The following is a 25,687-nucleotide window of genomic DNA, read 5'->3' on the forward strand; positions in this document are numbered from 1 at the left end:
ACATCGCAGCTGTTCAGGCAATACCCAAGAAGGGGCAGACAAGCAGTTTTTTGAACTGAAACTAACTGAGAATTAAGGTAATCACTTTTTGCCTGTGAATACTGGAAAAACCAGTGATGTATCTTTGCTTTTTTTTTTTAAGTCATGGGGAAAGTCCCCAAGTTATGTAGGGCACTAAAGCCCCACTCGCTAACTCATGGTGTCCTGTGCTCAGCAATCACTGCAGCTGCATCTCCCTTCACGCTTCCGAGATTTTGGTAGGCCCTCCTCCCATACCGAGGCATCTCTTACGGGCTACACACCTGTTTACTTGACTGAAAGCAGGTTCTCAGGATGCCAGTGCTCAAGGAATGCAATTCCCCAACTCATCTATCTAAATAAACAGCAGGGAAACTCTTCAAGTAAGGGCCAAGTTAAACAACTTTACAATACTGTCATATTCTACACCATTCGCAAGTCTGGTTTAACGTGATATACATACAAGAAAAAATAACTTTATTTTTTGACTTTGTGGACTTTTTTCACTTCAACATCTTAAGAGTCACAGAGGAGATTGTGTCTAGTCCAAGTGGGGACTTAAATTTTTTATTCAGTATGTATTTGGTTATGGAAGCTGGCATGATGGAACAGTCAAAACATGAAAACCCCAGGGAATAGTTAAGAGATTTTTATTCTAACAGCTTTAATTACAGTGCTTGTTTGTCGAAATGAAAACTGAAAACAAGTATACAAAACAGTTGATTACTGTGTATTGAAAGCAAATAGAGAGATTTTCCACAACACTAAACAAACCAGTTCTGATAGTTCCTCAAAGTTAAAGTTTAAAGAGCTCCAGCTTCTTCAGTGTTTTATCAAAATACAAAAGAAAAAAAAGTTAAAGGTCTTCTTGATGGCAAATCTGAACCTTGCAGTATGAGGGATGTGAAGGGTTTTCACACATATACAGATATGGGGTTGTTCCAAAACAATGGCATCAAACACTTCTAGAATGGAATGGAACTCCAAACTCTCATGCTTTTTATATTTTTCCCCCTAGACACTACATTAGATGGCATTTCTTACTTAAGTACAGTACTTGCTGATGACAGAGCTAAGAACTGCTGTGGCCTGCTTCTGTGGAAAGAATTTGCCTTCTGGAGTAGTCTACATGAGAAAAGTCCAAAACACTTGGGGTGTGCAGGTGGAGGGAAGACAACAGAACAGATGAAGATGGCACCCAAATGAGAAGCAAGAAGAAAAAAACCCGTTCTTGCTCAAATATGAGAGAGCACTGGAGGGCTTTAGTGTTTGTATGTATGCCAATTTCTCTTACGTCTGTGGCCTAAACTGAACTAGTTCTGACTTTAGGAGATCTCACATTCACAAGGGGGAAAAAAACCACACACAAAAAGGTTGTCAAGCACAGAAAGATCCAGAATGCTGCTCATTCCGTGGATCTGTAACATGTTAAATTGCTGGTATTCAAGTTGTTGCAGAACTCACAATGGACATTTTGTTCAAGTGTTTCAACTTTCCTTTTTTCTTTAAAAAAAGAAACTGACATCTCCAGGCTAAAAAATAGCCACCAAATCCTGCTTCCCTACAGACCTCGCAAGCCAAGAGGGATCGTATTCAGCTCTAGCGTACAACCAGACAACCGGCAACTTTTCTTTGAATCCACTTTAAATCCCTTTCCCAGTACTAAACAGCGAATTGATTTTCTTTATAATAAAAAAGCTGAGTAATATTGCATAGGAGTACCAGAAACTGTCTCATTGGAAACAAGAACTATTTACATTAAATAAGAAACCTAAACTGTTTTCAGGCTTGGATTTGCCACATGTACAGCACGGTGAAGAACTTCCTGTGACAAGAGAAATGAAAACAGCTTCTGGCACTCAATACCACAAAGTAGCATGGTTTGCCACATCAGAGTAAAGCGAAGGGCAAAGGAGGAAGAGGAGGAGGAAATAAGGAGAGGTGGAAAAAAAAGAGGGAAAGGAATATTTTTAGGACTTCATTTCTGGTTTCGGAGCTGATTGGACAACCAGTCCAGTCCTTCATAGAGACCATCTCCACTAGTGGCACAGGTGGCCTGGATATACCAGTTCCTGTGGCGAAGAGAATGCAGTCCTAGTTTGTCTGTGATTTCTGCTGCATTCATCGCGTTAGGCAGGTCCTGAAAATGGAAGCAATTTACTTTAGAAAATGCACTTTTCCTTTGGAGAATCACAGGAAGGATCTGCACTATATAGTCCAACTGTGGTTTAATAGCAAGGTTTTCCACCCACCATTAATCTAACCAATCCAGACTACAGTGCGATATAAATTGAGAGCAGTATGCTGGAGAATGGTGCCTAAGAGCCAAAAATGCTCCAGATGACTCAAGGCATACATTACAAAACATCCCCCAGAGATAGAACCAGATCTGGGCAAAACCTCTTCCTCGGCACCAAATATAGCAGTCAGTTAGACCCAAGTAAAGCTGAGCCAGAGTCTTCCAAAAGAAAATTCAGGGTAGTGTTGGAGAACTACACCTTCCGACAATCTTGCCTAGATGTTGTAGCCCCCCCCCCCGTGGCCTCCAAAACACCTTCAGAGTTCAGTGGGACACAACACCAGGATGGAAATATCACAAGATACCCATTAAGTGAATGTCAGTTTCATACTATGGCTTATTTGCTATAAGACAGTGAAAACCTGTGTAGATGGGTCTTTAACTGCCAAAACAGCTGAGAGTTAGCTCCCCCCCCCCAGTTGTGATAGATTATCGTTTGGACGTTTTGCTTCCTTGAGGCCAAAGACATGTGTCTGCTCTCACATGACTAGCAACAGCAGCAATCCTCCCTTCTCAATCCAGTGAGTACACAAAATGCCCACAGTACAGATTCTGACAGAGTGGCAACAGCCGAATCTGAGAAACCCTCTTTCGGAATCTGGCAGTAGATACAATATGCAATTGAAGCATACTAACACTCTTAAGTTGGCTTTAAGTGTGGTGAGCACCTAGATGTTTTGCAAGGCTTCAGGAGTTAACGGCAAGCTGAAATGAAACATCACTACTCTGTGCTGAATGCACTTCTGGCAGCCCAGATCACATGGATATTATCAAAGAAGGCCAAGTCCTCAACTCAACCAGGCATCAACTTTCTGGTTCATTCACTCAATTTCCAAGTATTGTTTTTAAAAGAATTTTGACTGATTTCATAAGGAAAAGCATCAAGATTACGAAGTAAGCTAGTCAGGCAACAACAGCTAGGGAAAGGAGCAACACAGGGGATGGGAATCCCAGCCTCTATCCCCATCAGTTTTGTCTGCCATCCTGAGGTCTAGACACATCCCTTTTCAAATAAAGGATTACATTTCTAGAGTGCCAATTTCTACATTACTCAGCTCAGATACTCCCACAGTTGGGCAGTGGAGAAGGAAGTAATAAGGTTCTGAACTGAGCTTATTTATGCAACTTAAAATATACTTTTTTAAAAAAAAAACACGTACCTGCTGGCATCATGTCACTTTGCATTCAGTGTTAAATCATGGTTAGCAATTCATGGGTGAACCTCTATACGCCTGAGCAAAGTGTCAGGCTCACGTGCTCCCCGCTCCCCATATGGAAGGCCAATTTCAGCTGAATTTAGCTTAATATTCAAACAGTCGGCTTTTGTTGCATATGAACCAGAAATCCTGGTTTAAAACGATGGATAGTTAAACAAGTTCGCTTCACAACCATTCTTTAAGCTGGCCTGGTTCGTACATAAGCCGAGATTGTTTTGAAAATGAAATTAAACTTGGCAGAAGTCTTCTTCTTGGACTTGTGGGGGACGGAGGAGGGAAGGGGGGGCATGTGAGCCCAGCACTTTGCTCAGGCTTGCGGAGGCTCATCAACATGGTACCTGGCCATCACCTACTTTTACATTCTGTGAACACTAAAGCAGCCCAGCTTGACATCTTCATTACTACTTGAAGATTCCAAACATGGTTACTCTTTCACAAATCTATAATGTGCTACGCATAGATCTTTTTACTGAGTAGCAATTTGGCTTATTTTAGCCAGAAATGAAAAGGAAGCCCCAGCCTTTGAGAAACTAGGAAGACTCATAGTTTGTTTTTTTAAAAACCCTAACAGCATCCCAGAAGTCCAGTATAAAGAAATATTTTTACTGCAGACAGACGCTATTTAACTACTCAGCTGTTATATACACAAACTGCTGCTAAATGAAGCCACCTTCCTGTGGCCTGAAGATAAAGTCAATGTGAGTAGTAACTGAAATGACTTTTAAATTAACCAGATTTCAAGATGATGGGGCCTGTCTGCTCCCATACTGCGGGTGTTTTGAGTGGAATACGGCAGGCACAAACTTATGCTTCCGGCTTTATAAAATCACCTTTCCAAATCCTGTACTTTGCAGGTAGTGATGTGGCTACAGGTGAATGGTAACATTTTTGAACTACCTGTTGAAACACAGTGCTTGGCTATCACACTGATGCCAGCAAGTTCCAATCCAGAGACTAGGGCCAAGGATCACAAATGCAGCAGAGTTCTCAACCTCCTGTCCGTGCCAAATTGCAGGAGACAAATTGCTCTTTGTTTAAAAAAGTGTTACCTTCTCTTACATGATTGAAGTTGGTTAATTTTTAAAAACATGATCTATATACCAAACTCGGAGAAATGAGTAATTTTGGGGAGAGGGGAGAATTTGACCTTTTCTAATAGAAAGCTCTGCTCATTTTTGCTGCCATCATCGTACAAGGCATGAAGTTCAGGTTCATTTCACTAGCCCTTTTATTTATTTATAAAAATATTTGTATATAGCTATTTCATTAAAAACATCAAAGCGGTTTACAACATGTTTAAAACAACCACCACAGAATTAAAAAAAACATTTAAAATACAATAAAAACAAAGGTTAATTGTTGCAGAAAAAGCATGTTCTTAATCATCTGCATAAGTCTGGTGAAACAAAAAGGTTTTCAGCAGGCGCTTAAAAGTTAAAACAAAAGCTAGATCTCTGTTGGCAACCTGTTAAAATAATTTTTACCCTACTCTTCAAAAAAGGCTCCCACAGTGGCTTAAAAAATATCAGTAAGACTGGCCACTGGCCCCAGGCTAACAATCTAAAGGACATGATACAAAAGGAAAAGGGACAGGTAGGGAAGAAATCTGTATTAGAGATGGAAAAAATATTTTATATCTGGAATAGCAATTCTTCTTTCAGTGCTTTCTAATACTAGGCAAAGCCATCAGATATAAAAAAGTGAGCCCTCTAAAAACACCACAATACAAATGCTGTGGGGTGTGCCATATATTGTCCTAAGTTTTTATATTCTGTCAGGTATCACTGGTATTTTTCCAGCCCCTTACTTAATGGCACGGTGGTCCCAAACGAACTATGTTAAGTTCTTCTAATTTGTTTGGTGGTGCAGCAGCTTGAGATAGCCAATAAAGAAAACACACTACATATAAGCAAGAGGGCATAAAGGGGCTTTTAGCATGGGGATGCCATCCCAGGCAAGCTGTACGTTTTGAGTTGCAAGAGAAGCCCTGGGGGTTCCGTAATACCGGTTGCATCACATCAGATACAGCTTGTCCTGCAACCGTGTCATGCAACAGAATTTTGCTTCTGAATGTTGTCAGAAATACAATTTCAAACCTGCTGCTGACGGCAAACCCCACTAATATTGTCACAACCAACAAAGGGTAACCAGAAGGCAAGAAGCTCATCCTTGCAACTGAGGCAGGCAAAGAGAACCGGGGGAGGGGGGACACACCATTTTGGCTATGCTATTAACAATCACTTCTTAATACTTACCTGTTTGTTAGCAAACACTAAAAGGACAGCGTCTCTGAGCTCATCTTCTGCCAACATTCTCATAAGTTCTTCTCGGGCCTCATTGACTCTCTCCCTGTCATTACTATCCACCACAAAGATCAAACCTACAAAGGAAGCAACAACTGTTTACTTGGGGTAGGAACAGAGAGGCAAAGAGGCTTTCTGAATGGAAGTTTAAGCATGGAGCTACGTCTACTGCCATGGGAAGCATACATATGTTTCATAACACTGGTAGAAAACATGACCTATAATGCAATTTAAATCCAATTCACCACAGCTACTGTATTTAAGATAGTCACATAGCGATTTAATAGTAGTGAACTATGTGAGGGAGCTATTTACTCAGTTTAAAAATCAAGTGCTGTTTTTGATCAAGCCAATGGAGGCACATAAGCAGATAGTCATCTTCTGGACTCTGTTCAAAATCCAAGGACATATAACAAGATCAACACGACTTGAGAGAATTCTGGGCATTTGCAAACAAGATGGTAAAGAATTAGTAGGAACCCTTTAAATAAGGTTGTTGAGATCTTCGGAGAAAGTTAGAAAGCTGTAAAAAGTGTCTAACAAAATTCTGTATGTCAAGGCTTCAGACGAAACAATAAAAACCAATTATAAAAAGTAGAAGCATTTTGCTTAATATGCAACACAATGGGACTCGCAAATGTTTTTTACCTCAATCTTTCAGCCAACAGATACTAAGGTGATGCTCTCTAGCAAACAAGGGAGGCCACCCCATGCCCTATATAGCTAAGATCAGCATTACTGCTGAAATTTCCATCAGCAATATGCTGATGCAGACAAATTACAGCATGCTAGAAAAGCTATTTAAAGCAGCTCACCTTGAAAGCATGTATCAAAAAAAGAAAGCCTCCAACTGGACATTTTACAGCTCCAGTTACAAAACAGGAATGGAGAAGCTGCAAGACATTACTGCATAGGAGAACTTGAAATGATGCTCTCAGACATCTACTCTTAATACCCAACTTCCACATGCATAGCGACAGCTGCAAGTTGGCTGAGTGGTTCTTGAGCTAGAAAAATGACTGACTTTTGCCAGGTGAAAAGCCACTGCCTAGTATTTTGCTTATGAAAAGCAGAATTCTGAAGGTACCTACCAACGTACTAGGTACAAATGATCACTCGAGTCCCCAGCAGAGCCAACATGATCTACAGATGATCTTAGTGCTATTATTCTACAAGGGCAACACTATACATGGAACAGTCCATTTACATAAAGTTGCCTCATACAAAGGGTGCTTTCACACTGCACTTTATTCCGTTATTCTGACGATTTATTTCCTGTAAATTTGCGCATGAAATTTGAGCTTTCACATGACATAACGGGTAGCTCCGGAATTCTGGTGGAATGTAGTGGAAGTTTAGCACTAATTTCTGTAATAAATGATACCTGAAAATCTCCGATAGCAGGCTGGGAAACAGGAAGGTTGCGGGAGTTTTGCGCTAGCTGCCGCTGCTCATGTGACAGCCATCCCAGCATGCAGCGCATCCCCGCCCTGACCAACAGGTGTCCCAGCATGCAGCCTTCGCGCGCTGCTGCACTGACACCGCTGCGCCTCCCAGCCGATCCCAGCTGCTCCTGAGAGCAGCCTGTGCTGCGGCTGCTTGTGCTCAACCAGAGCCTCTGCTGCTGCGCTGCCGCGCCTCTCAGCTGATCGCCATCGTGCCTCTTTCAACCCCCCCATGCACCAAAAGAACAGGCCTCAAACCAAAGGTAGGTGAAGACCTGCTCATCCGGTGTCGCGTGAGGCTGAATGAAGGGGGAGGGAGAAAAAATCTGCTCTGTGCTCTGTGTGTGAAAGACTGTTGCGCAAAATGCCGGTATAACAGGTACTGCAGTGTGAAAGGGATTTTTGAAATCCGGAACGAAGCACTACCTTTTAAATCCGTTAAACTAGCGTTATTAGCCCCATGTGTGAAAGCAGCCAAAGTCAGACCATAGGCTCATTGAACTCAGTTTCAGACAGGATCCTTTGCCAGCCCTACCTAGATGAACCAGAGATTTGAACCTGGGACCTTCTGCATGCACAGCACATTTACCACTGAGCTACAACCCTTCTCCAACCAGAACCATGAAGGATTCATCAAGAAAGAAATGAAGATGACCCAGGTCAATTCCTGTTCAGAAACAAGTATGTCAACTTGTCTTTCCACTGATTCTGACTCAAGCTCTGGTGCACAACTTTGACACTGTAAAGGCAAAGCAGCCTTAAGCAAAGAATTTCACAAGTAGTGAGACAACAGCCGACAATGCCAAGCTGTGTGCCTGCACAGATGCAGCCGCTCCTGTGCACAAAGTAAACTGTGAAAACAAAACACATGCTGATCTGTCAGAGCATCTGCTAAGTCAACCCTGAGGGCTGGAAGAGACTAAACGTTGGTGTACACAGCAACATCTTCATTAAAAGATTAGGAAGCTAAAATTCAACAGGCCATCAAGTGATTGGGAAGTGGTTTTCAATAAACCAGCTGGAAACTACATTCCCTTGGTTGCAACATGCTAACAAGTTTAGAGAGTTGCCTGCAATTTTTCTGGACTTGTTCCATTCAAAAGAAGGGGCACTTGACTAGTTTTGTTGACAGGTACATCCAAGACAGAAAAGTAGCTATGGGTACAATCTGGCCTGGAAAAGGCCTCCAACTGCCCCCTGGCTGATGTAGAAGCATTACCCCCATCCCACCCCATGGCAGAAACTGCTTTACAAGCTGGAGAGGGCAGTGAGGGGACAATTGTGGGAGCTTGCTAGACAACCTTTTGCTTTTCTTGCCAACCACTGAAACAAAATCTGAAGCCAACACTTATATATATATATATATATGGATACCTACAGAAGATAACTCACCTTGTGTATTCTGGAAATAATGGCGCCAAAGTGGCCTGATCTTATCCTGACCACCTACATCCCACACCGTGAAGCTAATGTTCTTGTATTCTACAGTTTCTACATTGAAACCTGTAATAAAAAATTGTGGGAGAGACGTTGATCAGTTAACAAGTGAAAAGGTATATTCATCCACATTAACAAACTAAGGTAGAGAGGGAAATTACTAATTTCAATTATAGGCTCCTTACCACCCCTTGCATCTCCTGACCAATTGGGAGACATTTTAGAGGCCAGTCTTAACATCTACATTCAGTATACATACTGATATCCCTACCATCCATTCACACTTCACCAGGGAGCATACCGCTTCTCAACACACATTTATGAATCTGAAATGGCAAATGTAAGAGCCACTGTGGTCAACACCTGAATCTGGACTTCTAACTTGCTCCCTGTTGAAGGCCATGCTGGAAACAGATGACCAACTGCAGGGCCACTGGTAAGCTAGAATAGGTTAACAGCATCTAGTCATGATTTGCTTGTGATTTTCAGAAACACACAGGCCAAGCATCACATACTGGCTGTATTATTTTGATTTTTGCCTTCTTTCAAATTATTTGTCACATGTTTTTAATAGATTTACCAAATGGCATCTCCACTGTCACCAGTTTCTCACTTATAACATGGAAATACAACTGACCAATGAGATAAAGTCTGCTGTGGCAGATAAAATGTTAACCAAAGCAGCAAAGCTGGCTTCAGCAACACCTGAACTACAATATTTATGTTTACTCAGAAGTACTGTGCAGAATGAAACTTACTTCCAAGTCAAGTCTGTGTACAATTGCTCTCTTAATCAGTTTTTAAGATGTTTTAAAACAGTCACATAAATTGTAACGAGAAGCTCCTTGACATCTTACCTATAGTAGGGATTGTAGTTACTATTTCACCGAGTTTAAGTTTGTACAATATAGTAGTTTTTCCTGCAGCATCCAGCCCAACCATAAGTATACGCATCTCTTTTTTGCCAAAGAGGCCTTTGAAGAGGTTAGCAAAAATATTCCCCATTCTTAAGTCTGATGTTCACTTACTGGCCAAGGAAATCTAGTAGAAAAGAAATTAAAAACAGTTAGCTCTGTGCAGTACCATAGTCACATCTAGCTCAAGCCTTGGGAATAAAAGCCCTCTGGAACTCAGTGAGATTTATTTCCAAGTGCAAATGTGCATAGCCAGGCCACAGCAATGGAGGCTCAATATAAAGCAGGAGTTTCAGGATACGAACAGAATGGAATGGTGGGTTCTCAGCTGAGGATAAACAGATACTTTCAACACAAGGGGGGAAAAAGATCTAGTAGAATACTGCAAGGAGTAGGACCTTCTTGCCCTGGAGGGGGTGGAGAAGAAAGAAGCTTGATGAATTATCACTATTCAGATCCCATAATGTCCCCCTCCCTCCTCCAACTATCACCACAGGGGCTTATGCAGAACCATCTCGCCCCCAGGGGAGTGAGAAGCAGCAGTAATAGCTTCTTCTAAACAAGTTGCCTTCCATTTTATTGTAATTGTTTTAAAACCCAAGGCTTATTGTTGCTTTGTGATGCCCACCTGAAATGTGGTATATAAAACCTTAAATAAACAAAATGTTTGCTGCAGTAAATGCTTTTCATAGAGTAGCATTCAGTACTAGTCCTACTCAGAGTAGACCCATTGAAGTTAATAGTCATGGCTAACTTAGGTTCATTAAATTTCACTGTGTCTATTTTAAGTAGGATTTAGTTGAATACAACCTATGCTGTCCAATATACGGTAATATTCTATGGAAACCATACAAACTGGACAAGAAATGTTTACAAATACTTGCTTATACTAATGTTCGTCACAGATGTGAACCAGAAAAACTAAATTACTGACACAATGAAAATGAACAGTGGAGTGCAATTATGTCTATTTTACAACTTGTGCCTCCTGGAAGCTTTCCAAGCTGACTTTTATTTTGTGTTTTTAATGTTTTAATTGTTGTAAACCGCCCAGAGAGCTTCAGCTATGGGGCGGCATACAAATGTAATAAATAAATAATAAACCAAATGTAACAAACAAGAAAGGAAAGGAACAGTAGGGTGAGGACACCTCAAAGTTAGTTTTGATTGTTCTAGCTATTCCTTGAAGTTACTGTCAGCTGCCACTTAAGAGCCTTATGACATGAAGTACATTGTGAAGCTAAATACAGTGCTTTGCAAAAGTAACCAGACCCCTGACCAATGCTCTCATATTACTGAATTACAAATGGTACATTGTAATTTCATTCTGTATATTTTATTTTGAAACACTGAAATTCACAATCAATTACTGTAAGGTGACATTGGTTTTTATGTTGGGAAATGTTTGTAAGAAACATAAAAAACAAACATGTTGCTTGGGTAAGTTTTCAACCCCTGTGCTGTGGAAGCTCCCATTTTACACAGATGAAAGAAATTGTCCTACTGAGACAATTACCTTGGCATTGGCCTAACCTGTGAACCACTAAAGTTGCTGTCACACTGTCAGGATAAAACCCCCACTGTTGAGAATCATTGGTCAGGCTGTGGATTTGAAGGAAAATGAAGACCAAGAGCATTCTCTGTAGAAGAGCATTCTACAGAATGCGAGATAACGTAATACAAATGCACAGATTAGGAAAAGGGTACAAAATAATATCCAGGTAATATCTAAGTGTTTGGATATCCCAGTGAGCACAGATGGATCAAGAATCAGGAAGGCGAAGCTGCATCACACCACCCAGGCTCTGCCAAGAAAAGGCTGTCTTTCAAAACTCAGTGCTCGAACAAGAAGAAAACTTGTGAGAAAAGCCACAGAGAGGTCAACAGTCACTTTGAAGGAGCTACAGAGTTCAGTGGCTGAGAGTGGAGTAATGGTGCACCAGTCCACCAGAGCTCTGCATAACACTGGCCTGTATGGGAAGGTGGCAAGAAAGAGGCCGTTACTCAAAAAGTACCATCTAAATTCTAAAAGCACATCTGGAGTTTGCCAGAAAGCATGGGAGTGCCCCAGCTGCAATGTGGGAAAAGGTTTTGTGGTCAAATGAGACCAAGGTAGATTTTTTTGGCCAAAACTCAAACACTATGTGTGGTGCAAACCTAACATTGCCCATGCCTCAAGACACATCATCCCTACAGTAAAGTACGGTGGTGGTAGCATCATGCAGTGGAAATGCTTCTCATCAGCAAAGACCAGGCATCTTGTTAAAACCAAAGGAAGAATGGATGGACCAAATACAGGGAAATAATGCAAGAGAACCTGCTTCAGTCCACTAAAAAACTGAGGCTTGGGAGGAAATTCACTTTTCAGCAGGACAATGATCCCAAGCACAAGGCCAATGCAACATTAGAGTGACTCAAGAACAGAAAGGTGAATGCCCTACAGTGGCCCAGTCAAAGTCCTGATCTCAATCCCAGAGAATCTGTGGTGCTCTTTGAAAATTGCAGTCCACAAGTGACGTCCAACCAACCTGAACAACCTGGAGCAAATCTGTCAAGAAAAACGGGCCAAAATCCCTCCGACACTGTGTGCAAAGCTGGTACATACTTATCCCAAAAGACTTAAAAGCTGTTATTGCAGTGAAAGGTGGCTCGACCAAATATTAATGTGTGTGGGCTGAATACTTATGCAAACAACATGTTTCAGTTTTGTATGTTTCTTACAAACACTTCCCAACATACAACCAATGTCACCTTACAGTGATTGATTTTTGAGTTTCAGGGTTTCAAAATAAAATATCACACAGAATGAAATTACATTGAACCATTTGTAATTATACCATTTCTAATTGTTTTATTACAAATACCATTTGTAATAGAGAGCATTGTACTTTTGTAAGGCACTGTGTACTGGGTTGTATCCAAGGAAGCTGTCCTGCTAGTGCAAGGATTTTTGCTTGCATGATGGGGCTTCCAACCTCCCGTTCCTCATGCTCCCCATGCAAAGTTGCTCTGGAAGGTTGCAGAGCCCCAGAACGATACAGGAATGCAAGCAGACGTCCTTGCACTAACTGGACAACTTCAATGGATACCAGTCCACTGCTCTCAGTCCACCTTTGATAACTCTCCTCTACTTTTGCATTCAAGTGCTATAATGACTAGCAAACATTCTAAAACATCTGAGTGAAGAGGCTACTAATTCCCAGCATTTTTTTATTCTAATATACAGGCTATTATAGCTAGGAAGTTAGCATTGTTAACAGTAATGTCATAATACAAGATTATTCCATGCTCCTTAATGAAAAACAAGCAAACCAACATGCCTCACTAATCCATACCACATTATGTACAAATAAGTAGGATTGGTCTGATAATTCAGAGTTGGAAAAATCAGGATTCCAGCAGTGCCCTTCGCACCTGGGGGTAAAAAATTGTTTTAAAATTCCAAAGCACCAGCATCACCAGAGGCCCCTGGGTAACTGTGTACCTGGGTTTCTCCCCCTCTCCTATGCTAGTTATGTCTCTCATAAGCTTTAAAAGACTTAAGGTTTTTTTAAAAAAAGACAATGGGTATTTGTGACAACAGGGATACAAGTTTCCACTTAACCAAATTTGGCAGACAGACAACTAGCACCTCGGTCATGCACCTGAGAGGGAAAGAAGGAATTATACATTGGTTATAATTTGTAGTACTATGGATTTTCAAATCCTTTATTAGAACAGGATCCTTCATTGTTTGTCTTAAAATAAAAATGTACTACTATTCAGCAACAGATTTAGCTGTGGCAGCCAAAAAGAACATTTTATACAGGCTGAGTCACACCTTTATTACACTTACATGCACCAGGAATAGCTACGTGACTAACTTATATTAGGACTTTAGACCCAGACTAGTCACAGCGACTAGTATCCCAAGAACCTGGAGAAATTCTCTCAGTGCTCCTTATCTGGTTATAGGAACAGCATAGAAGACAAACCCTACTTTCTGACCTCATTTTCTCCACAGCAGTTCTTGTTTGCACAGCAATCAGGCTTCCAGTCCTCTGCAACTTCTGAGCAAATCAGCCCTAATTTCCTTTTGCCAGTTTGCTCCTCAACTAAATGTTAACCTAACAAAAAATGGGATATCGGAATGAATATGTTTCAATGTTCTTAGCTCAATGGGAAATGGCTTTCAATCAGACTCAGCAGTGGTATCCTAGGACCTCACACTTCTGAAGAGCTGGTGTTCCTGCACCTTTCTTTTGAAGATGATGCCCTGCTGTAGCTTCTCTTAAGAAATGAACATGGAAGCCACGACTAGACCATGTTTTCTCATCATACTTACCCCATTTATAAGCAGCGGCCACAGATCTTTTATCCATAAATTTCACAGCTCAGCCTAGCAAATTACGATGTCCTACCAAGTTGGCTAATGGCATAACATGGTAAACACACTATGTTCAACTTCTGACCCTGCTCTGTCCGTACAACTCAGCCAGTGCTAACTGCATTTCCAAAAGTGAAAGCCAGATATAATTCTGTATGATACTGTCTGTCATAAGTGCATCAGGAAACAAGGATGCCACAAAACATAATGAAAAAAATTAATGGCCAAAAGTAATTAACGGCATTCTTTTTTAAATTTTACTGTGAGATGTTCAAATATTTTGGGATCAAACCCCTGCATTAAACATGCCCAATTAGTAAACCCACGATGTGCAACTCACAAGAAAACCGTATGTCCCAGCAACTCAGTTACCTTTAGTTCAAATGTTATCAAAGTTGTTAATTTTTAAAAATGTGAATGTACTGCCTTCAAGTTGATTCGGACTTATGGCGACCCTATGAATAGGGTTTTCATGAGGCTGAGAGGCAGTAACTGGCCCAAGGTCACCCAATGAGCTTCATGGCTATGTGGGGATTTGAACCTTGATCTCCCAGGTCGTAGTCTAGCACCTTAACCACCACATATGCAGCCACAAAACTGAGAAGTCACCACATAGGTCGTGCCACAACTACAAATAGGTGAGTGGTGATTTACATCATCAGCTCAGGACAGGACACAGTGCAAACAGGAAGTTATCTATCATCTTGCCTAGGAACTTTTACTCACTGCAGCACGTTCAATTCTACCTAGATGCACCACTGCTCTGCTCAGAGGAACCTGTGGCTCTCCAGTTCCTATCAGCTCTAGCCAGCATGGCCAGATGAAGTAGTTCAACATCTGGTTAAGACGGTTCAGACAGAAACTGCACACAACACACTCAAAATCTGACTATTGTGTATTCATGACAGCATATTTCACACAGCACCTATCATTGCATAATTGTGTTTAAGCTGTGCAACAATCCAGTGCTACACATGAAAGGTTTGTAGTCCAATTGCCTCTGGCTGTTTACATTATTATAGGTAACATCAAAACTAAAATATTTAAGCATCACAGCTGCGTGTATATTTGTACTGATCATAATCTCAACCCATAACATTGAGTAATTCTGACAGACTACAGTAAGACCACTTTGCAGTTGAACAACACTATTTTTCAGGTTCCACAAATACAAGATTAAATGAAAATAATAATTATGCAACAGGTAACTGCAATTGTTCTTGACCCCTTTTGGAACTATAAATTAAGTTACAACAAAATAATGTTGTAGAGAAGATACTGGAGCACAATACACAGCTATTCATAAACAGTTATACCCAACAATATTTGGAAACTGTTTACTGTTGCATTTGAAGCAGATGAAAGATTATCTATCATTAAATTGAGAGATTAATTTTGGGGTGTATGCCTCAAGTACTCACAACTGGAGAGATAAAACTATCATTCTGGAAATTTATCTTCAAGCATTGTATTTATACTAGCATAGACTAATTGGGTTAACAGTTTAAGATTCCATTTGCTCAATATTTACATAGTGTGCTCTGTCATTATGGTTTTAACTTTCTAGGGAATTCTTTGAGAGGACTGCAAAGGAAGTTTTCCCCCCAATTAACAATGCCTAGTCTCTTACAGAAGCCTTAGAGACTCCCTAAACTTCGGTTTTACCAATTAACTTGGGGCATGTAGATAAGAGGGTAATATTCTAACAGTAGGCTAAACATAAGGGCAGGAAGAGGCGGCTTTACAGTCAAAATAGCACCTCTAATTTCAGAGATACAAGAACAGTAATGTTTCTCAATCCTGGCTTCCACTCTACCAACCCAGAACCCAGCCCACTCCTCTTCCAAAGCAAAGTTTCTTCAAGCCCTGTACCTACCTCACATATGGCCAGCCATACCCCAGTGATTTGCCCTATTGCTTCGGAACACTTAATCTCTAACTATCTTTTCTAAACATTTCTACTCCCTGCTAGGCCAACTGCCCCACCTCCTTTCTTCTTCCTACAGACCCAAGTATCCCTTTTGAGTTTCCCCTCCTTCTAAACTTATTCTACACGGTCTCTCTTCCCCCACTGTGACTAGCACCAGCTAACTTCCATTCCACAACAGAATGCATAGAGAATTTTACATCCAGTTGTGTGCCTGTAACCTGTAAAGACTGTGAAGTGGATTACCAATCCAAGACAGGCATTAGAGAATAAAGGAAAGATCTGAACCTCATAAAACCACACAGAAGGTAACAAAACAGCAGCTCTTTTCAGTTTTGGGCTGGGATAATGGGGTAAGTGGGGGAGTAACTTGCCCCCAATCCAGTGTAAACCAGTGGGCTATTGGTGAGGGGAACCACAGCTCTAGCCTTACTGTCCTGTACAGGCTTGTCTCCTGTGCCCCAAAGCATTTCAGGGCCTCACTAGCCAAGCTTAGGTTAATATGTGTTTTCACTATAATGTGCTGTTGCTATAGGACAATTCCCTTGTGGTCAAGACAGCACATTCTCTTGTTACTTTTCAAATTAACTGTTAAGGTCCTCCCCACACAGGCAAAAGATTATAGAGTTCTGCTTTTTTACATAAAAAGTGCCTCAAGATTCCTTAAGTGTAGACTGGCCAAAGCTATAGAGATGTCAGAAAATTTGCTTAGCTACAGTGCAAGCATTTGTCCTATCTGGAGCTAGCCTTTTAGAATCCCTTCCAAGGCTCCTCATGAAGTGCAACAGCCACCAGCATATAGTTTCACTATACCTAATGGACTGCGTAGATTCGTGCTTCATATACGTAAATGTTATTTGATACCTAGCACACCTGATTAATATCAAGCTTGTGTAATGGCATTGGATGTGTCCAAAGGAAAAGTGGGGCAAGGAGGGAGACTCTTTCAATAGTTGTTGTTATGTGCCTTCAAGTCGATTACGACTTATGGCGACCCTATGAATCAGTGGCCTCCAAGAGCATCTGTCGTGAACCACCCTGTTCAGATCTTGTACATTCAGGTCTGTGGCTTCCTTTGTGAAATCAATCCATCTCTTGTTTGGCCGCCCTCTTTTTCTACTCCCTTCAATAGTAGAGACCCTCTATTCTTACAGGGCTGCCTATGTGTCCTGGAAGGAGCTCCCAAGCAGGAAGTCTCTAAGTCTCATGCATCTTCTCCTTCCGGTGCCATAACACCTCATAAAAGAGCATACCATGTGATGTCACTGCATGGCAGCTTCCCATTGCTGCTTCACTGCACTTGCAGCCATTTGCAGGGGTTGGGAAGCCCTTCAGTGCAATGACTTCAGATCTGATGTTCTGTACAAGATGTTAAAGGGAGAGGATGAGCTGTCACAGGGCTTCTGCTTCTAGAAACATCTACATATCCTGCATATCAGGTTTAGTCCTAAATGTGTACTTCCAAAAACTTTACACCTCCTTATCACAACCTTTGGATTCTTGCACTGGAAGGTAGATTAAATTTTTTTTAAAGCCTCATGTTCCAGAGTATTCTTCATTTGTGTCTAGCTATGAAAGCTTAAAGGATTGCATCTAGACAAGCAGAGGGCATACGTGACACACAGAGCCTACAGCAAAATACCATCCAGCAGTAAATTGCTTAAATATTAAGCTGTATTAATTTGTTACTCAACTCAGCACAGAAAGGTATAGAACTGCTTGTACACGGTGAGACTATAAATAAGACGATGAAGAAAACAATAGTAGATAACATCTGGACTGAGATCCTCATAGAAAAAGAATTTGAGAACAGAGCTATCAGCATGTAGTATTTCACTTTTTCAAAAGAACTGCCTAGAAATAATGTTAGATTTTTGCATACAGCAAGAAAGACTGCAGAATAAATAAAAAAGCTGGTAAAGCAGAACACTTACTAAACCCCTTGCTTGAAAGCTGTAAAAAAAAAAAGGGGGGGGCTTGAATGACATTTCAATACAGGATAGCTGATATTGCAACTTTTTCAAATCGATAAAAAGAATTCCTGCAGATCAGTGTATGGAACTTCACTTCCACATCCTATTCCAGGAGTCGCCAGCATAAACAGTCTGGGACAGTGGTTCCCAACCCTTTTTCCTGCTGGACCCCATGAAAATTTCTGATGATCTTGGTGGACCACTTACTGATTTTTTTGCCTGTTGTAGTAATTGTAATGCACAGTGCTAGATGATGTATTTTTTAATTGTATTTTTATTGCTTCTTTTATTTCTTCTATTGTATTACAATTTGCATTCCAAAGAATGCAAGTTAGAATATAATCAAATGCAATCTAAGAAACAGAAGTTGAATTTTAGTAAAAATACAACTAAAAATCAATATGAATATTTAGCACAGATATGCCATGGACCACCTGAATGAAGCTCACGGACCACTAGTGGTCCACAGACCACAGTTTGGGAACCTCTGGTCTAGGATACCTAAATTCTCCCATAAGAGATAACAGCAGTAACTCGGATTTAGTAATGTTAATACCAGGGCTGTGGAGTCGGAGTAGTAAGCAATTTTGGGTGGAGCTGGAAGCAATTTTGGGTGGAGTCGGTAGAAATATACTGACTCCGACTTCAAAATAATATTAATATTAATTAATATTAATACACTAATATACATTTGCCATTTATGAGGGAGTCAGAGTTGGAGTCAGACAGTAGAAAAATTAATATACATTTGCCATTTATGAAGGAGTCGGAGTCGGACAGTTGAAAAATAGAGGAATCGAAGTCAAAGGTTTGACATACCGACTCCACAGCCCTGGTTAATACTGTACTGAACTTCTGTCTGAAAGAAATCAAGGTAAGATTCATTCACAGAGGTTTTTCCAGCCATATACACTGTATGTTCTTGGGAATGCCCAGGAAACAGCACTCTCTGCGTTTAAAGCCCCATTTATCATCAGTGAAAGCCTATACATGTCTACTCAGAATTAAGTCCCACTGAGTTAAATGGGGCTCATTCAATGGTAAGTGGGTATAGGATTGTAGCAATTCAGAAAGGAAAAATATCCAGCTTATTCTTAGGTATTCTCAACGCTATAAAAGTTACCATGCTTTAAGGTGAATCTTGATTAAGCCATACACAATTTAAACTCTTAAGGAAAATCAATTACGTCATAAATTATGTTAAATATATTTTAATCTGGAATACACAGGATGGTGATACTCTTACCATATCAGGGAGTAAGTGAAGCAAATTATTGCTAACTGCTCAGACAATTAATGTTCCTGAGCGAGATTATAAAGAATCTTCCCTAAGAACATTTTCCGATTTTCAAGTGGGAAGCAAGCAGCACTAAACCAACTATATTGTGTAATAATAATAACACAATTCATTTTTTATTTTCAAGTGATTTCTTTCTACGGCATCAAATCTTCCATGACATGAGAATATTTTATCTTGCTGAGCCAAATAATCTTCTCCTTGACCTCCTCAGTGACTCTTAACAGCTTCCTGACAGATTATTTTAGCAAAAGCAGTGTTCAGAGCAGCTGAGAATTCCTTTCGCCAGGACAAAAGTGTGGGCTTCATACAATGCATACATAAGAACATCGTAAGATGAGCCTTCTGGATCAAGCCAGTGGCCCATCCTGTCCAGCATCCCAGTCTCAGTGACCAACCAGAAGCCTATGGGAAGCCAGCAAGATCTAAGCACAAGAGCACTTTCCCTTCCTGCAGTTTCCTGCGACTGGTATTTGGAAGCATAGTAGCTATTGATAGCCTTATCCTCCATGAATTTGTCTAGTCCTGTTTTAATGTGATGCAGGTTAGTGGTGATCACTGCCTCTTGTGGGAGTGAATTCCATAGTTTAACTATGTGCTACATGAGGAAGTACATAGCTTATTAATTTCATTACTTGGTTGTGGCAATAGCCATTAGTTTGAGTGGTTAAAAAAAAGGATTAGAAAAATTAATGAACAGCAGGTTTATGACTGGCTATTAACTCTGATAACTAAGTAGAACTTCCATGTTTTCAAAGGCGGCATACCTTTGACCCTAGGACTCAACACATAGCACCTCCAATGTACAGGCTGCAATCTTTCCAAAGATCTCTGGCTGCACACTCTTGAAAACAGAATGCCGGATAGATGCACCTTGGCCTGATCCAGTAAGGCAATTCTTATGTATGGCGTCTGACTGGGAATTAAGAGGTGAAATGAGCATGATTTTGTTCTGTACAAATTTCTAATACTCAAGCTACAAAAAAAGAAACCTCACTCTTACAAGAATTTAATGCTTATAGTTCCAACCATACAACATGATTATTCACACAAAGTCTGAAATAAGACTAAAAATGTATTAAAGGTGCACATGAGGTTAGAAACCAAACCCTCAATGTTTTACTTCATAATCTTAGCATAATAAAACCTGATTGTCACCTGCAAGAGGATAGCATTGTTTTATAACTGGGTTGGTTAACCCATGGGAAGGAGGTCTGATACAGCCCCTTAAGCCACTTTTCCTGGGCCACGCTCAAAGACCACATGCATATTGGTGGTAGCAGCAAAAAGAAAAAAGTAGACAGCACTGAGGTGGGTAGAAAGGTTTAACCTTCTTTCCACCCATCCCAGTGCTGTGATGTAGGGCAAACTGTCATCACCAACTCAAGGTGCTCATTTCGACCTATAAAGCCTTGCACAGCTCAGGACCCCAAGTTCTCAGATCACCGTTCCCTGTATAAACCTACCCAGACTCAGAGAGCAACATCTGAGGCTTTTCTCTGAATGTTCCTGGAAAAATATGTCTGGTGGCAAGGAGAAGACAGGCCTTTTCTGTGACAGTCTGACTCTGGAATGCTCTCCCACAGGGAAGCTTGCCTGGCACTGAAACTGCCATATTTACAACATCAGGGAAAGAACATATTTATTTCCCCAGGCATTTGGATAGCACTAGTGAGTGGCCTGGCTTTTGGTGGCTGTTAGATGTTTATAATTGTGTTGGATGGACGGCTGTTGGATCTTTTATGCTTTTAGATTATTTTTCTGATTATATTGTAGTCTTTGCATTTTATTTTGTTCTGTAAACTGCTTTGGGACTTCCACCGGTTGTGGGAAACAACTGATAAATTTAAAACAAATAAATTCCATGGTTACCAGATCGATCATTTGCTACATGGGTGATAACCCTTCCTCCTCAGTTGATCTGTGCGCATATTATGAGAGTCTGCACACACGTGTTAGTTTGGGGTGGTCGCAACCACAACTAGTGTGTGACCGAGGGTTGGACAAGGATGAATTCCCCAGGCTGAAAAAGGTTAGCCACTGCCACTTTTTGCGGTGGAGTACCATCTTAAGAACCCCACAACAATTGTTTTCTGATCTTCGAAATCATGGGTGTTTCAGGTTAAAGCTTTGAGGCGAGGTGTACCCCATTCAAATAACGAATTTGCACTCAAAGACAACTGACAAGGTCAAAGGCAAACAATGAAACTGGTTAATTTTATGACCCACAAAAAAGCTTTAAGACAATGTTATGTACAACTTGCTGCTCCGCTATAAGCCAATACTGTCCTGAGGAGTTCCCCAAGAGACCTAGTGTCTGTTTCCCTGTGGTGGAAGGGGCGAGACAGCAAGTTCCTTTGGTTGGCTAATCTGACAGACACCCCCCCCCAGCAAATAAAGATGTAATCACCTCATATATTTAAGTACTCTTAAGGATGATAAAAGGTCCGCATCAACACAAGAACAATTAGATTCCAAGCCTGCTCCAGCCAATCAACCACTGAATCCCCAACACAAGGATTATTATATAACCCAACCTGTAAAGTGTGTTTCCTGGACCTTTTACAGAGCTACTTAGAAGCTGCATCTAAAGAAGTCAGTCAGAAGAAAATGAGAAAGGAGGAAAGTCTGATTTGTTCTTACACACCACAGCCATATTCCATAGCCAGGCTGACAAATGCAAGACCTACAAAATTAAGGATGTCGGCTGGTACTCTCACATCCAACTGGATGGTATTTAGGCACAGGGACCAAGGAGAGAGGCAGGAGTTCCAAGCCTTTTGACTGGTGACACCTACTGCCATATTGCCTCACTGATATCGTTGGGGTTCTGTCACCATACTGTTAGATGTTGTCTAACATCTGGCATGTTAGATGGCATGGCATTGAGAAAGTGGATAGAGAAAAGTTCTTCTCCCTCTTCATAATACTAGAACTCGTGGACATTCAAAGAAGCTGAATGTTGGAAGATTCAGGACAGACAAAAGGAAGTACTTCTTTACTCAGCGCATAGTTAAACTATGGAATTTGCTCCCACAAGATGCAGTAATGGCCACCAGCTTGGATGGCTTTAAAAGAAGATTAGACAAATTCATGGAGGACAGGGCTATCAATGGCTACTAGCCATGATGGCTGTGCTCTGCCACCCTAGTCAGAGGCAGCATGCTTCTGAAAACCAGTTGCCGGAAGCCTCAGGAGGGGAGAGTGTTCTTGCACTCGGGTCCTGCTTGCGGGCTTCCCCCAGGCACCTGGTAGGCCACTGTGAGAACAGGATGCTGGACTAGATGGGCCACTGGCCTGATCCAGCAGGCTCTTCTTATGTTCTTATGTCTGTTAATAGTATGCTGCCAAAGCTTCCTGTGGCTGTATGGGTGTGTGTGTTATATTTTTGTTTGTATGGTGGGATATATTTGTTAACAGCGCTATAAGTTGCTTGGAGACCTTTGGGTAACAAGCAACTAGTAAATCAAATAATAATAAGAGATGCTGGCAAAAAACCCTAAAGAAACCCAATGAGAAAGTCTTTCAATTGAAATTGTATTAGCTAAAAATATAAGTGGAGTGCATCTGGCTGCAGAGACTAGCTGTGCCAATGTTGCACTGAATTTCGGGGGGAAACTCTATGAGACAAGCGTATGTAGCAATGAGACTGCTTTACTCCAAAGGATTGTGCTTGTGTCTGCTGCATAGAGACTCAATCATAACTCCCATTTTCTTCACTGCAACGGGAGAAGAGGAAGAGTTTTCTCCCCAGCCATTTCACACTTGAGATTCTGCACTTGCGTAACTTTCTGTCCTGCTGATGAAGTCACCCGTGAGTGACTAAGTGATCAGAATCAGCTTCCCCACCCCATCCACAGAAACCTTGGGCTCAACTACAGACGAGGAAGTAAAGGGAGATGATTAAACACCGATCTTCTATGTACCCCACATGTTCAGATCACAAATTTTTTGGGATTGGAGGTTTTGGGTTTATTCTGCACTTGTAAGCAACCCTTCCAGGATTCGTTTAAGCAACTACGCAGGAGGCCACCAATGGGGTGTCACAATTGTTATGGGGGGCTCCCCCACTTCTAAGTCAGGCTAAAATTAACCATGGCATGCCTGCCGTTCCTCAACTTTTACGTATTAAAAAGAGCTACTTTAGCTGTAAGCAAGCAAGGAGAAAGCAGTCGAGGAGGGCGGGACAAGAATTTTCCACACACATTTCTATATAGACAAAAACAAAATTAAGAAAGTGTTTGAAGAAAGTGCCCGGGTGTTTTTTTTTGGGGGGGGGAGAAGACGGGAAAACAGAAGGCCTACCCCAAGCATAAGCAGCAACAGTTGTTTTGCAATATTTAAAAACACACACAACGCGGGGGGGGGAGGGAGAAGAAGAGGTAGAATGGTCGAAAGAGGCCTGAAGGAGCCTGGCTGCCCCCTATGCGTGAGTTGCTAAGACGATTTAGCTTGCTGTTGCACGGCGGAGGAAAAGGCGATATTGTCCAAAGGGTGGTCCGTTGAGGCTGCCTATCGATGTACCCCCCCCAATATTTCGGCCTCGATCTCCCCCCGCCTCCCTTCCCCAGCCGAGTCCAAGCCTGCAGTGCGGCCTGTAGCTGCCTTTTCCTACTCAGTCTGGAGGAAAGGCCAATGGAGAGGGGGCTTTTTTTTTTTGAGGGAGAAAGAGAGAGAGAGAGAAGCCGAGCGCCCGGATGGGATTCTCTACCACCACCTCCTGGTCGCCTGGCCTTGAGCTAGGCCTCGGCCCAAGCGCCGGCACCGCCCGGCCAGGGACTCAGGCGAAAGGCTCGGCTCTCGCTTCCTCGCCTCCCCCTTCCCCGCCAGGCCCCGACTAAGGCGAAGCGGAGAGCAGAAGACTGGTGCTTACCGGGCGGCCGTTTGCCTCGCTCCTTACCGGGCTGCTCCTTTCCTGCGCTTCTGTGTGCCCCCCCTCCCCTCCTTCCTCCTTCCTTCCTTCGGCTTCTTCTTCTCCTTCCTCCTCCCTCTCCCTCCCTCTTTTTCCCTCACTGCGCCCAGGCACACAAGATGGCGGCTCCCGGCGGCCACGTCAGTGCCAGGGGCTTCGCAAAGCACGGCGGGAAAACCAGGGGATTTCGCTCGCTGAGTCTCCCCCCCCCCCCCCCGTCTTTACACCTCACGCGGCAGAAAAGGGGACCAGAGGGAGAGGAGTCGGAGAGGCGTAACGGTTGGGGAAGGGGGCGGGGCGTTGGGAAAGCGGCGCCAAAAGGAAGAGAGGCGCATGCGTAACAAAGCAGAACGGCGCCGGGAATAATGAGGCGGCGGCAGCGGGAGAGAGAGTACAGGGGGCGGGGTCAAAAGCAACTTTTTTGAAAAAGAAAAGCTCAGGAGGGAGAGAGCAGTAGTAATAGTAGTAGTAGTAGTAGTAGTGAAGGGCTACAAGAGCATGCGCGGTCGTCCCCTTGTCTCGTGCCCGTACGGACCGTTAGAGCGCAGACGCGCGAGGGAGGAAAGGAAGGAAGGAGCGCACCTCTTCAAAAAAAGTACTTGGCGCAACGAGGCGTGCGCGCGCTCACGAGAACGGCAGTTAAGGCAGGGGCTCCGCCTCGTGCTTGAGAAGAGGAAGGATTGGAAGAGGCAAGGCCGGAGCGCGCTCTATAAAAGGGGGCGTAGCCTTCTTAGGATAGGCGCTTCGCTTGGCCCCGCCCCTTCATTATATGTGGGTGTTTTGAGGGGGATACTGCTGTCCCCCCAAAAATCATTTTCTTTTCTCTCCCGTCAGGAATTCCTCACAGAGAAAAGAGTTTCAGGGGCGAATTTTGCTTACCTTTTCGCCTATTTCCTCTCAGTTTTAAGCATGTAGGCTCCACACACGCTTATTCGGGAGTATTTCCCTTTGAAATCAGTGGGCTTTCTTCTGAGTCAAGTAAATATCCTTTCCTCCATCACTTCGACGAGGGTGGGAGCATTCCTTTATTTATTTGCCGGAGATTTCTGTGGCCCCTTTCAGTAAAAACTGCCAGGGCAGGATACAATAAAACACTAGAAATGAACAACACTGCAAGGTCAAAGCAACAGAAGTAGCAATTGAAATAATGACGTTGTTATCTGGAGTTGCTTAAAACCACAAGTGGTCAATGTAACACTAATTTTTAAAAAGGGATCCAAGGAGGATCCTGGAAACTACAGGCCAGCATTGGGGACATAGGAAGCTGCCTTATGCTGAGTCAGACCTACTGGTCCATGTAGCTCAGTATTACCTACACTGATTGGCAGTGGTTCTCCAGGGTTTCAGACAGGAGGCTCCTGGAAATGCTTGGGACTGAACCCAGGACCTGCTAATATATATTTTTGTATGTTATTTCCATTTTTTCCCTTAATAAATGTATTTTAAAAACATCGGTTGGAGAACTGCCACAAAATTTGGAGAAGTGTGAATTTCAAAGGATGGCTGTGTTTCAGTTCTCAAAAAATAATAATAATTAGATGTTAGAACAAATTAAACCAGAACTGTCACTAGAAGCTAA

The 25,687-nt window shown here is 42.1% G+C and overlaps 1 protein-coding gene across 2 annotated transcripts; it reads right to left on the reverse strand.

The window, feature by feature from the left end:
* Nucleotides 1-652: 652 nt before the first annotated feature.
* On the reverse strand, nucleotides 653-24,785 carry ARF1 (ADP ribosylation factor 1). 2 transcript variants are annotated; one of them, XM_061586125.1, is made up of 5 exons: nucleotides 24,691-24,785; nucleotides 9,577-9,760; nucleotides 8,675-8,785; nucleotides 5,790-5,914; nucleotides 653-2,158 (listed from the first exon to the last, which is right to left on the reverse strand). In XM_061586125.1, the coding sequence occupies exons 2-5, from the start codon at nucleotides 9,722-9,724 to the stop codon at nucleotides 1,997-1,999; spliced, it is 546 nt and encodes a 181-aa protein (XP_061442109.1). In that variant the 5' UTR covers nucleotides 9,725-9,760; nucleotides 24,691-24,785; the 3' UTR covers nucleotides 653-1,996. The 2 variants fall into 2 exon arrangements, with proteins under 2 accessions (XP_061442109.1, XP_061442108.1); XM_061586124.1 differs by lacking the exon at nucleotides 24,691-24,785 and adding an exon at nucleotides 24,070-24,304.
* Between the last annotated feature and the right edge of the window lie 902 nt (nucleotides 24,786-25,687).

The sequence above is a fragment of the Rhineura floridana genome, chromosome 10 (genome assembly GCF_030035675.1).
Source record: "Rhineura floridana isolate rRhiFlo1 chromosome 10, rRhiFlo1.hap2, whole genome shotgun sequence".
NCBI classification, from domain to species: Eukaryota; Metazoa; Chordata; class Lepidosauria; order Squamata; family Rhineuridae; genus Rhineura; species Rhineura floridana.